The sequence below is a fragment of the Neolamprologus multifasciatus genome, chromosome 5 (genome assembly GCF_963576455.1).
Source record: "Neolamprologus multifasciatus chromosome 5, fNeoMul1.2, whole genome shotgun sequence".
Lineage (NCBI taxonomy): Eukaryota > Metazoa > Chordata > Actinopteri > Cichliformes > Cichlidae > Neolamprologus > Neolamprologus multifasciatus.
The window spans coordinates 11,235,454-11,249,542 of record NC_140443.1 but is presented as its reverse complement, the minus strand read 5'-3'; the positions used below and the strand labels follow the sequence as shown (position 1 = coordinate 11,249,542).

Here is a 14,089-nt window from a genome sequence, read left to right as displayed (position 1 = left end):
AATTAAAATGTTCCAATATTTTATTTTTATTAATTTCAATTAAATTTTATTCATACAGTGCCAAATCACAACAACAGTTGCCTCAAGGCACTTTGTATTGTAAGGTAGACCCTACAATAATACAGCAAAGAAAACCGCAAAAATCATATGACGCCCTATGAGCCAGCGCGTTGGCGGCAGTGTGAAGGAAAAACTTCCAGCAGAACCAGGCTCAGGGATGGGTGGTCATCTGCTGCAATTGCTTGGGGTGAAAGAAGTTCACATAAAATAGTGTTTTAGAAAAGGTAAATCTTGTCTAGCATTCTTGGATTTCTTGGAGTTTAATATAATTCACTGCATGTGTCATCTTTATCCAACTGCCTGGTGTTTGGACCTTAACTTAGTTTGTTCCAGTCAGTATGGAGCTCTTAAAGAGCGATCTGTAGTCGCAAGACTTTTTTATGACCCCTTTTTTTTATTATTTTGAAATTTGTCACCGGAAACTCCGTGTTTTCTTCACGGTGTCTTGATGTTGGCCAATAACAAGTGCTGGAAACTGAGCAGCAGACTCCAAACTTATCCGTCAGGACTGGAGAGAAGCTGAGCTGCGTGACAAACAACATTTTTTTTAATTTCAGGATTGAAGTTTTTCTGCAGCACATGTCTGTGACACACACGGATAACACGGAGCAGTTGCATTTATTTAAAAAATGAGCCCGGTTTGGTGTGTTTTGCTCCTCTTTCTGCACTGCGCGGAGCTCCGGTACGCAGCTCCGCTGGAGGCGCAGCAGGCGGAGGATGCTGGCGCACCACCTGCGCGCAGCCAGGCGTCTCTCTCTCCGGAGAGGAGCTCTCTGAACGGGTTTCAAAGTTCAGGACTGCCCGGTGTAAAGCGAGTGGCCCGAGGAGCCAAAGAGGGGGGCTTCAGGAAAAAAGAACCGGTTCCCGCCAACAGTTTAGGGAACCCGCGCCGGTACGACGACCCGAGCGCCTACTTCACCACACCGCGGACGTCCCGCTTCACCTCCGCCCCGGTGGGGAACCACTCGTCCGGCCGCGGTTCAGGGCTCCACAACCCGCTGTTCCCAGTTACCGACGGCTCCTACTGGGCGTACGCAGTCATGCTGCTCGCGCTCGTCCTGTTCGCCGCGGGCATCGTTGGCAACCTCGCGCTCATGTGCATCGTATGGCACAACTTCTACCTGAAGAGCGCGTGGAACAGCATCCTGGCGGGCCTGGCCTTCTGGGATTTCCTCGTGCTGTTCTTCTGCCTGCCTGTGGTCATCTTCCACGAGCTCACCTTGAAAAGGTTGCTAGGAGACCTATCCTGCAGGCTCGTGCCCTACCTGGAGGTAAGGAGGAGGTGAAGGTGCGCGTGAAGGAAGTGTTTTAGTATTTAGCCTACAAGCAGCACCTTTTAGTGTCGCGTGAACACCTGTAACTTTCACACACCCGAGATTTACCATGTTGTACCAACTTTTTCCTGTGTTTCCAAAAATTCCCTAAATCAATGCCGAGATAAATTGTTTAATAAATACTTACATGTTTATTATAGATGCACTTAAAGTGTTGCCAGGTGAAGAATCTGCGTAATACTCTTTGTTCAGCTGTTTTACTGAAATGTTTAAATATATTGTCACTTAATTTGTCTTTAAGTCATTTCAGTTTTTTTATGCAATACATTTAAACACAATCGACCTCGATCAAAGTAATTAAGACATCAATAAACTGTGATAATAAATTAAATAAAAGCTGAAGTATCAAAAAACAACAAGAAAGGCGATTATAAATTAAACACAACAATGAAAACTGCCTGAAGATACTAAATTATTCAACAATTAAATTCATGATTAAAGAGTGATCAATGATTAAAACTGAATGCAATGTTGACTTTTCTTTTTTTTTTTTTTTTTAAAAATATCTATGATGTCCTGACTCAATTCTAAATACATTTATGAAACATCAAGTTCTAGGATAGTGATATAAAAAGTTCAGTGATATAAAAACACTTATATACTCATTTAGTTGATTGGAGGTCATTTTCTGCAGGTAATCTTTAATTGGTTTATTTTAGCATCATCCTCACTGCAGCCATTCAGAATTGAACATTTCTGCACAGATAGCGAGGCAAACTTTCACACAAGCATGGAAGTTTTTACAGCTCGTGTTTGACTCATTTTAAGTGATTTCCAGTTTAATAAAGAGACCTCCAGGTCTGATGAATGGCCCGTTTGTGTCTTTGTTCCTCCTCAGTTTCAGCAGCCTTTACTTTGAACAAACGTCCGTTATGGTCTGTTTGGCCTCTTCACCCGTCTGTTATGAACCATCAGGGGAGGTTAGTGTGGGGCCCCAGCATGAAGAGGCTCTTCTTCCTCAAGCATGAAACAGTGAAATACAGAGACGTAGTTTTCAAGAATGGTGGTGTTTATGTGCAGGTGCAGCTCCAAAACGTCTCAGTAATGAAAGAGAAACTGTTGCTAATCCTGATGAATCACTGAATGAACAAAGAAAGAAAAGAAATAGAGATATCAGGCCGTCTCTGAAAGAGAGCTCAATTTCTTTAAATGCAGAATACCAGCTCAGGATGGGCCAGCAGCAGCACAGTTTGGAATTAAAAAAAGCTTTTGTACATGTTTTTAAATCTCTATTTTGAGGCCCAGTGTACACCTGAGTTTAACTGGCATACAGGAAAAAAAGGCTTCCGGCTTATATGGAGGATAAAAGTACAAATAAAGATATTGCTTTAAAAATGTAGTGATTAATCAGACGAAGCAAAAACAGATTAGACACTTGGGATATAAAATGGTATTTAAAGAATGCTCTTGAATATGTCCTCTTTAAGTGTTTAGTCTAAATACAATTTGAGATGCTGACATTTAACTCAGTGGATCTTCTCTGCATCACACAACAGTGATGTTTCTTTGATTCGCTGCCTTGGACAACAGAAATTTAAAGAACGTATCATAGAAGACCACCGGGTTTTAAGGACCTACTGAAAAATCGTTTTCATGATTAAATAGTCTTGTCATTATGTAAAATATCAGAAATGAATGAAAAGCAACACGGTAAAGACCAAATGATTTAAAGGTATTGGAAGAGGCCTCATTTAGAGGTCAGTTAAAAGCTGAAGCAAGAGCTTAATTTAGATTTACTCTCACTGAGCGATGAATGCTTCAGCACAGAGATAAAGTCCTGCAGCCTGTGGAGTCTTTGTTTTTGGCTCTAAACCAGCTCTGTCCGCCTACACAGCTTCAGATCACTGAAGTGGAGTTTCACTAATTTGTAATAACAGCTTGTGCGAAGCAGTCTTTAACAAGGTCAGGCTGCCGGCCTCCTCTATTCTTTGCAGTTTTACCTATTTTTATGCTAATGACTGAATTAATTTCTGTTTAATGAATTACTGTTGTTTTGTTTTTCTAAATGCTCTTTTACTGAACAGTACTGAAGCAGGTCAGGCTGCCAGCTGCCCTGTGTTCTCTTAGTTAAACTATTTTCATGCTAATTAAAGCTCTGTGCTAATTATCTCGAGTTGTGTCTTAACAGTCTGAGGTCGTTAAGCACTGACAGAGGGAGGACAAGTCTCTGTAATGATAGTAAGTGTTTCTGGCCAAAACCACCAACTTTAATGGGCACGAGGCACCAATTACTGTCCGCAGTACGAAGGCTAAGAGCTTTTACAACACAATGACCTTTTTCCCCCTCTGTGTGTCCTTTCATTTCTGCTTCTGTGTTCTGAATGTTAATGGAAAGTTGTCTTTGTAACTTTTTTCTTAATGCTTGTAAGATTTGTAATTTAGTCTGTAGCCGGCATAGAGAGCAGAGGAAATCCTCAAACATGCTTTCTTCAAAGCACTGGTTGAATTATATTAATTCTTATTAGCATCATCTTACTGTTTATGCCAGTTTGAAGTAAAATGGTTAAACAAAAGAACCTTTAAAATCGTTAATAGTAACAATATTTTGTTAACTATTAATAGATTAGGTATTAATATTGTATTGAACATTCATTAAACATAAAAACAATATTTGGGTAACGTAATGGACCGTTCCATCAGGACAGGACAGATTTTTTTCTCTCATTAACTGTGTGGTGACTGACTGGAACCTGTTCTGCAGCTTCAGAAGTTTGAGTCATGAGCGTAAAAGACCAAAACATAAATAACTAAAAATAATTAAGAAACATTTGTTCTGTCATGGCTCTGAGCGTAGACCCAAGGTTTTGTATTTTTGGACTGAATCAGTTTGTTTTGGGGGTTTTTGGAGCTAATATTTATGGTATTGAAGGCGTCTTTAATCTTCTGTTATTTTTTACGTTATCTGGTCTCTGTTGGTGTTTAGTTCTGCTTATATTCAGATCTCTCAGTCTTTTTAAGTCTTCAATTCCATTTCTGAGTCCTTGTAATGTAGATAACCTTTCATGTGCTGTAACTTCTTTTGACCAACCACCTATCCCACATTGTGAGATGACCTTTTTTTTTAACAGAGCTCAAATGTGTTTCATGTGGCTTACTCCTATATTTTAAGTTATGCAAGCTCAAATATTTCAATCCAGCTCCTGTACTTCCAGGGCTTGTACCTCAGAGAGTATTTATAGTATGAATGTAAAAAAAATGTTCATGACTTCATTAAAATATTGAAGCACTTGTAGAAAAATAATCATCAGATTCTGAAAGGGTCAGGTGGGAGGCAGTGATTGATTTTTCAAGTTGGGCCCAGTGGGGGAATCAGCTACCATGGCTCTTTTTGAGGATAAAAATCACACCTGGAAACACGTCTACATTATATTTGCTTTTTTAACCCAAGATCCTCATGTTGCTGTTGTGGTTTGAATTAGTACATGACTGCAATGCAACTGTGAATGGATGTCTGTCAGCAACTGCTTTGATTCTTAGTGATGGCTTATTAATATTGTTTTTTTCTGATCAATTTCCTCACTATGTCAGGTGACCTCTTTGGGCGTGGCCACATTCAGCCTCTGTGCGCTCAGTATTGATCGTTTCCATGCAGCCACAGGCCCTGGGCCTCATCAGACTCCAAAGGTGGAGTCCTGCCAGTCCATCCTGTCCAAGCTGTCCGTCATCTGGGTGGGCTCCATGGTCTTAGCTGCCCCGGAGCTCCTGCTGTGGCAGCTCCTTCAGGAAACTGTCAGCCTGCCGACGCTTCCCAACGACCTACAGCAAAGCCAGCACGCAGGCTCACTGATGGCGGCCTTTAGAGGCCGGACTGAAAGGTTCAAGGTGGATATGTGTGTCCGTGAGCCGTCTGTGGAGCTCCCAGAGAGCATCTACTCTCTGGTGCTGACCTATCACGAAGCTCGAATGTGGTGGTTCTTTGGATGCTACCTTTGTTTGCCACTGCTCTTCACTCTCGCCTGCGATTTGGTGACAAAGCAGGTGTTAGCACAGCGACTACCACAGAAACCCAGCAGCGAAAAGGTGACTATCAGGTGCTCCTCCTCCTCTTCGTCTTCATCTTCGACAAAGAAAAAGCAGCATGTGAGGGAGCAGAGGCTACGCTCCACTGTGATGGCACTCACTGTCTTGTACATTACGTGCAACCTGCCAGAGAGTATTTGCAACATCACCCTGGCGTATATCTCTGTCCCAGTGACCGCTGCGCTTCCGGCTCTGGTTCTGCCGGCGTTGGGTCTGATTGGACAGTTCCTGCTGTTTGTGCGCTGCTCTGCGACGCCAGTGATGCTGCTGTGCCTGTGTCGCTCGCTGGGCCAGGCCTTCATGGACTGCTGCTGCTGCTGCTGTGAAGAGTGCCTCCCTGATGGCAACTCCTCTTCATCTTCCTCTGCCTCAACTGCTGCAACCTCCACCCTCTCCTCACCCACATCGCCTTCGCCAGTCTCCCTGTTTCCTTCCAGCAAAGAGGAGCCGATGAAGAGCCTGTTGCCGGCAGAACCAGCAGTCCATGAGAGAGTGAAAGACTCATCAGCAGCTATTGGGACACCCTGCTGAGGCTCAGAACATCATTTTAAAGGGTTATTTGGGGTTTAATACAACTTGGTTCTTAATTGGTAGTTTTGTCCAACATTTCAGTCGGGATAACTATAGTCAAAAGAAGGATTTTCACCTGCATTAATTTACACTTGGTGACCTCCATCAACAAAAACAGACATGACAGATATGATATGAAAGCAGGAACCAGAATGTAGGTGGGTTGCAAAGCAGCTTGCACATGGGCCTTAGCAATGTACATCTGACATTGCTAAGGCATAAATTAAATTGTATGCTTCACATGAGATGCAGTTGGACATGTAGAAGCATATTAGCCTATCATCAGCTGATGTAGGTTTATCAGCTGATCTGAATGGATCATTACCTGTGTGTAACAATGCTTGATTTTACTACGATTCAAAGATCTGGGAGCACAGTTACATCACTAAGGAAGGAAGAGTTATCAGTATGGAAGAGAGGACGAGAAAGTTTGAAAAGATAGCGTTATCGGGAAAGCTGTGTTCCAGTCTGTTTTTGTGATTTTAACCTTCATCTCTTAGGTCTAACAAAGGCGCTGTTGTGATATTCCAACTAGGAGGAATTATTTGCACCCAGGTGTATCATTTTACTTTATAAATGCTGCCATTCTTCTTTTTTCCTTCTGCACAACTGAGTCCCATGCAAACCTTTTTCTGCGCTGTTAAGATTTCAAAACAGTCACTAAAAATCTGTTCAGGGAAACATTTTTTTCTAATGTGGTTTCTTGTTTGACTGATGAAGAATCAGATCTAAGCAAAAGTAAGGCAATGTTATGAATAAAATCTAAATCTAGCTAAATTCTACATACCGAATAGGAACAAGTGCCCAGGTGTCTAAATACTTTTGGCAATACAGTGCATCTAAAAACTAGGTACCAGTGGTACAACCACCAGTCAAAGTTGTAGCTTGAAGCGGATCTGTGAATTATAGTGTGTGCTGACAAATGTTTACTTTTTTCTATTCCAGATATGTTTGATTAACTTGGAGGTTTGTTCTCAACGTGACTGATCACCTGAGCTTTTTGATGTGAATACAGGTTATATATAAACTGCCATTTCATCAGCGCTCAGCTTTTAGATTTGTGATTACACTGTTATTGCAGGTGGTCAAACTTAGGGACAAAAATACCAAAATAAAATCCAAGTCGTTGTAAATTGTTCTTTACGTTTAGTCTGTATAAACTTGGGTAGAGCCACTGTAGAGCAGAAGTTTGTCAGACTAGCGTTAGGTAATTATTCAGATTATGGAGCATGTTCTAGATGGATTTAATTGATATGCCAGTTATTAAATGATATGTCATTGTTTTATGGTACAATTTACATTTCATAGTTATTGATAATTGTCTAATTCCCATTCAGGATATTTGCATCACATTTTCTAAGTACTGTATCAAAAAGAAAGTCCTTTGAGTTTGGGGGATTTTTTTTTTTTTTTTTTTTTTTTGTAAGGCATTTAAACTGAATATGAAGAAACACCAGCACCAGGACAACTACCAGCAGACTGATGTTTTTCAACAGTTTTTTGGGGTTTTTTTTGTCTGTTCCTTTTTTAAAATATGTTATTTTACTGTTATTCCTCATACATAGCTGATCTGCACAGGAGACATCAAATATGTGGATACATAAAGTTCAGGTGGTACAGGTTCACAATGGGATCAATCAACATGAAGAAATGTGAAACAAAAGTTAGACTTTTTTTTACTTGTTTTATTATTTTGATTGAATAAAATACATTTTGAAAAAAATGTGTTCTTTGTTTCTTTAATATCTGGCATAAACAACAGCAGACAGTAGACAAAACGATCCATTAATGACTTCATTAATGAAGAGAAATTAGTTATTGAGATAAAATGGTTTTGATTTTATTTTTTTTAATAAGCAAAAATAGCAATTTGGAAGCAAGACATTTATGAGGGTGTTTTATATAAGTTAAAAAATGACAATACCAAAAAAATTAATTAATAAAAATGTTCATCTCATACACTAAAAAAGAAAAAAAAGCCCAAAAATGTAACATTATGGGCTTTTGAATACATGATTTGAATACATGTAAATTATCCCTGCAATTTTTTTACACAAGTAAAATGTCAGGTTTAATGGAATCAACTGAAATTTACTTGATTGATATACATTTGGTTTATACCAAGCATATTTTCCTTAATGATTAATTGTTTGAATTTACCTTTGACTTCATATATTTAATATGTATTTTACTCAAAATTTGTGTTTATCGAGGGTGGAGAATCTTTTTTCATTGTATATATTTTTTATATTTTGCATCAGTGAACTTCACCTTTGCCTAGAAACAATGAACACACAGTGGGTTACATTGTATCAGTTCACGTGTACACACTTTGAGCTAAAGAGCCTGCTGAACTAAAACCTTTAACATGTTTGCCACAAAAAAGTCAGAAAGAAAGAAAAAGTTCTCTCGATACTTCCAGGAACATCAGATTTGTTTTATTTTTAGTTTATAGACAATTCTGAATGTGATTAATGTTAAACCTGCACGTAGAGACAGAAAAAACAGGCTGGAGGACAGTGAGAGAAAACGTTTCCTGAAAGGTGCATTACATGTAATGAACATCTGAACTCTGGGTGATTGTTGTCTGGATTTATTTTCTTTAGCTGCAGACGGCTCATGAACACTCTGATGTCTACTGGAAAGAATGCCTCTGCGCTGTGATTCCAACACCCACAGACTCAGAACGCTCTTCATGCCTGACTGTGACACTCCTTTTTGTCATTATTCAATTATTGAAGGTCACAGCTTCACAATAAGTGCTGGCCTTTGAGTTCGAGCAGCCATAATGAACACAGTCACTCTATGACCAGTTGCTTAGGAGAACAGACAGGAATTCCTTGCTTTCCCAATTTTTATCCACCCATGTATTTTAAAGAGGCCCAGCCTGTTTTCTCCTTTTTCATATACTGACGTGAAAAAGTTTGTCATGCTTCCTCCAAATGTCAGCATTGAGCATACAATGTAGAGCAGCCAGAAAATTTCTTCAGCACAGGTATGTAAACACAAAAAAACATTCAAAATTTATAATTATAAGAAAAACTTGTAATGATTCCTTTCATATTATGCAGAAGGTAGAAGCAGTCGTTCATAACACTGAATCTGATGCTCAATTTTTAAATTTCAGTCCATTATTTTTGAAATTTTTCATTTATATCGTGACATATAAGATCATATCTTGTATCCCTCTGCAGAAAACATAATATATGGACAGTGTTGGGGAGTAACGGAATACATGTACCGCCGTTACGTATTTAAAATACAAAATATGAGTAACTGTATTCCGTTACAGTTACCGTTTAAAAAGGTGGTATTTAGAATACAGTTACTTTGTTGAAATAAATGGATTACACGGCGGTACTTCCCTGTTTCATATTGTGGCGGGTCAGGACTGTTTGGGTTTTGTTTGACAGCTACGTTCTGTTGCTCCAGGCGGCAGCGTTACGGTTGCCATGGTTACAGGGTGACGCTCTCTCTCTGCGTGTTTCCTGGGTGAGAGAGCGCCTGTTGTTGTTGTTGTGCTAAGCTAATAGGCAGAATGCTACCGGTATAGCTCTAAAGAATGTAGCATCATGGGCAGTGTAGTCCGTGCTGCAGGGAGAATGGACTGCCATACCCGTTATGTGTCTGTGAGCGAGGGAGGGAGAAAAAGGAAAAGTACGAGCTGTCATCGAGCAAAAACGGGAGCTGGAAGCATGTAAATATAATAATAACCACTGCAGCCAAGAAGAGTGCCTGACGAGCCCAGTTGTAAGTAAGCTATTAAGACTCGACTGTACACCGTGTTCGTGTTTTCCTCCAAAAACAATAAGTTCCGTTGGAGCAGCCTTTCAACGCCTCTCTCTCTCTCTCTCGCTAGCAAACTTGACCCAGACAACAAAGTAAAGCTAGTTTTCGGCTACAAGCCGACACAGAACCCACCGTATTAGCCAGAGGTCCCTTTACTACGGTTCGGAGCCGCGCGGACCTTCAGTAACAGTAATAAACCACAGCAATAGTACATTCATGTAGTTGTAAACAGCATGATAATATATTAAGTAATCCAAAGTATTCAGAATACGTTACTCTCATTGAGTAACGTAACGGAATACGTTACAGAATACATTTTGGGACATGTATTCTGTATTCTGTAATGGAATACATTTTAAAAGTAACCTTCCCAACACTGTATATGGATGACGATATCTTTGTGGCCTAATAAATTTAAATGATAGATTTTATTCAGCTTGACATTGGTCAGAGTAGTCGATATTTTGCACCTCGTTTCCTTCACTGAATTCACGTCGCTGGACTCATTCAATATTCTGGATCTCAGCAATTCTCAAGCTTTAAAATACTCTTACACAAAATAATGGAAAATAGTACTTCTTATTCAGTCTGTTTGAACATAAATCATAAATAATGCTTTTTCCACATATTACATGAATCAATATGGGCATCTTGTGTCCTTAACCTATACGCATCAGGAATTAATAGTAATGATTTTCTGTGCTTTTTCATTAATGTGCAAAGCCAGCAGTTTCCAGTACCTGCTTATTACATAAAAAACATTACATACTTTTAACAGCATGTTACAGACAATGAATTATACAGTACATGTTGAGCTTTTCAGTGATGATCTCTGGGTAAAAACTCCTTTTGAGGCAGTTTTTCTTCACCTTGTTTGATATTAATCTTGGTTAATATTAATGTTATCGTAGGCACACACCTGTGGCTGTGAGTAAAGACGGTCCGCCCACCTGCTAAACTTTTTATTTGCAAGGCTCAGCCAATTAGGTCCAAGGTCCAATAAAATTCAGGAGACAAGAGTATTAGGCTTTCTTTAACTTCTTGCAGATAACTCACACAATTTCTGTGTCAATTATACATTTCAGAAAAAAGGTTTGGAGTACTCTCTATTAGGTTTCAGTAATACAAACGCTCCAGCAAATGGACAAAATTCCATCTGACACTTAATGAAAAGTAACAGAGTACCAGAGGTTGGGTTTGATTCAGGAAGGGTGTAAAATTCCATCAAATGAAACACACGGAGCTACCTGCTTATAGCAAAGGATCAGTTCAAAGTACCTTCATCTTCTGGATAAACAAGCGGTCCCTGGATTTATCTTCTGTGCTAAAGCTCCCATCTCTTTAAATCCACCCTCTTTTTAATCCAGCTTTCTCCTGATTGGCTGGTCTTTGCAAACACACTGAACAAATCAGTCCAAATACCTTAAGTTGAACCAGGTCTGTATTTGGGCTGAGGCTTGTGTATAGTTTGGCCCAGAAAAGGTGATTGTCCGAGCGTCATGTGGCTCTACTTGGCTGGAAATCTGGGACCAAGAGGTTGGCTAAATGTTTAGGCGTAAAGTTACTTTTCTCTTATTTTACTGACATTTTTGGATTAGATAAAACTAAATGATAACTGCTTTCTGAACTTATTATTAGTCTTATTTTACCCAGTTTTTATCTGTTTTTCCCTTCTGTGAAACCAATTTACACAAGTTAATGATTTCAAGCTGGCATTGACTCTGCATATAATTTTGAGGTTGTTAATGTTCATTCTTGCAAGGAACAATCCCTGTGAAAGTTGTAAACAAAACAAAACAAAACCACAAGGAGGCACTTAAAAACCACAACAGACATGAAACTGAATAGAAAAGTGGAGATCCAAATAACTCAGGTTTTTAATATCATAGAGTCCAAGTGTCTATTTTAGTCCCAAATGGACACGTTTAACCAGATGACGTACCAAGGAGTGAAAAAACATTGCTGTTGACTTTAGAGGTGTGATTATTTGAAGTGAATTAGGAAGTGTGACGTACATATACAACTTCACTTTGAAGGTTTAAAGCTTTAATTTCACTGAGGACACCAGAGTCCCTTCACAGATGTTTTTACAGCCTTTGAGTTTCACTTTAAGAACCTCTGCTGTATGTTGAGTCTCGGTTCCTTTTAGCTGACATATTTGTCCTCCCACGTTGCCTTGCCTGGGCAAAAAGAAGGAGGAGGGGACGCTTCAATAAGGCCTGCTTTGTTCAGGCATCCCCCTCTCTGGCTCAGAGAGAGAGACACTTGAACAAAGCTGCATATCAATCGCCATCCACTGAGGGAGTTGCTAAGCTACACGACACCCACCGCCTCCCACCAGCTGCCCCAGTCGCTGAGAAGAGAGAAGAAAGAGGGCTGAAATGCAGGGGAGGAAAACTGCTGTGGTCTGCTAAGATAAGCCAAAACTCCTCTCTTCTTGGTTGCCTTGGCAACCAGCTGAGACACAGCAGCATGGTGGCCTCAAGTTAGCAATATGGCCCAAAACCACCACTAAAGACTCTTTCTAAACTCTCCATGGCCCTGCTGTGTTTGCGTGGGCTTGAACGATGTTTACATTACTTGTGTCTAAAATGTTTTATTGCAAGCGAGTGAATGTAAAACAAATCGATAATTCATAATCCACTGATGGATAATATGTTAATGATGTTTGTAGCTTCTGGGTCTGAAAGGTAATGTCCATGCACAAGTACTTGCACATGACACACTCTTGTATTCTTTCTAATGGACAGCAGGGGGGGGGGGGGGACTTTTTTGGTTGCACAAAGAAGTTCAGAAGACGTTTCTGTGAAAACTGCCTTTGACTGTCATGCTCAGGACTCAGTAAACATTGTCCTGATAATTTTATGGTCTCAATTTCTAGTTTCAAGTCCAATCGTGTCTGTTGTGGTAGCCTAGATTAAGCATGAGTCGGAACCCCGTAAGAAAGCAGTTATCATTATTTTTCAAGTCAGAACTGTCCTTTCTGTTTGTTTTGAAAACACAGACGTGGTGTTGCTGAAAGTCTTGCTTTGAAAGCTTTGAAGGTACACAACAGACTTCACTAAACAATGCCACAATGACTATGTCCATCCTTTATATACAGTCTATGATGCTAACCAGTTATATAACTGCACTGTAGTCTTATATCATACACACCTTTAAAAAGTCCCAAGACTTCATGCCGCACATGAATTTCAAGTAAGTTTTCACTTTAGAGTTTTAGAGCGGAATAAAAGTTATGAGCTAATTCTTCAGGTTGTCACAGCGCCTTGCTACTCAGAACTAAATAACAGACAACTGATTTCCCCTTGTGGGAGTAATAAAGGTATCTTATCTATCTATCTATCCCAAAATCACACACCGGGCCATATTTTAGTCAGATAGCCACTCAAATGTTCAAAATGTTCAACAAGCACCCACACTGCAAATATGGTCTTACAAGTTCAATTAGGTGGCTTGAACTGATGAAGATCAGGACTAGCAGATAAACTATCAGGTAAAGCTGCATGTGTCAAGTCAGCACACCTATCAGTAAAATGTAAACCTGGGAAAACTTCAGAATGGTGTGTTACATTTTTTATTTATCACGACTCAAGGTCCAACAGTAAACCACAGTTTTCATGATGGGGGAAATCATACAACAGGCTGTAAACAAATATTTTTATGCCTTTTGGGTCATTTTGGAAGTCAGTAGTCCAAACTCCAGTGGCTATTAGAGGAAGTGCAGTTTCAAGCTTCATTTTTCAGCCCCTGGGATTTCTGCTGGGGAGAGCGAATCTAAACTCTGTCTCATTTAGCACAAAATTGGCCATTTTCTATATGAATGAATTAATATATTAAATGGATTAATAAGTAAAATAGATGAAAAAGATCAAAGAGATACCTCCACTGACTTTCCTCACAAATTGCACAGAATTTCAAAATAAAAGCACTCTGTTGCCTGTCTTTATCCCCATTATATGGATGTCCAGTCTTTCCTCTGTGTGCTCTGACAGTTGTGGTTTGACTCTGTCTTGTTCTGTCTCCAGCCACAGTGGGCTCAGGAAATATGCAGCACAGTATCTGTTAGCAGTGTCCATTTCCAGGACAACAGCTCACTGCTAATCAGCAATGCTATCAGAGGCCTGTCCACAAATGAAACCCTCTGTTGGCTAAATGCAAAGCCAGCACAACCCAGAGTGGTTGCTTAGGATCGCAAAGACACTATAAAGGCCTTTCATTCGTTTGCTAGTCATTGTTGAAGATATTACCAATAAAACAACATCATATAATTATTATTTTTTTAAAAGTCTATCAATATTTTTTTAAATATCAAA

The 14,089-nt window shown here is 39.7% G+C and overlaps 1 protein-coding gene across 1 annotated transcript; it reads left to right on the top strand.

Annotated features, from left to right (window-relative positions):
• The first annotated feature begins 47 nt into the window (after positions 1-47).
• Positions 48-7,854, top strand: gpr37l1a (G protein-coupled receptor 37 like 1a). The gene is made up of 2 exons (XM_085158815.1): positions 48-1,331; positions 4,923-7,854. The coding sequence occupies exons 1-2, from the start codon at positions 690-692 to the stop codon at positions 5,943-5,945; spliced, it is 1,665 nt and encodes a 554-aa protein (XP_085014941.1). The 5' UTR covers positions 48-689; the 3' UTR covers positions 5,946-7,854.
• The last annotated feature ends 6,235 nt before the right edge of the window (positions 7,855-14,089 follow it).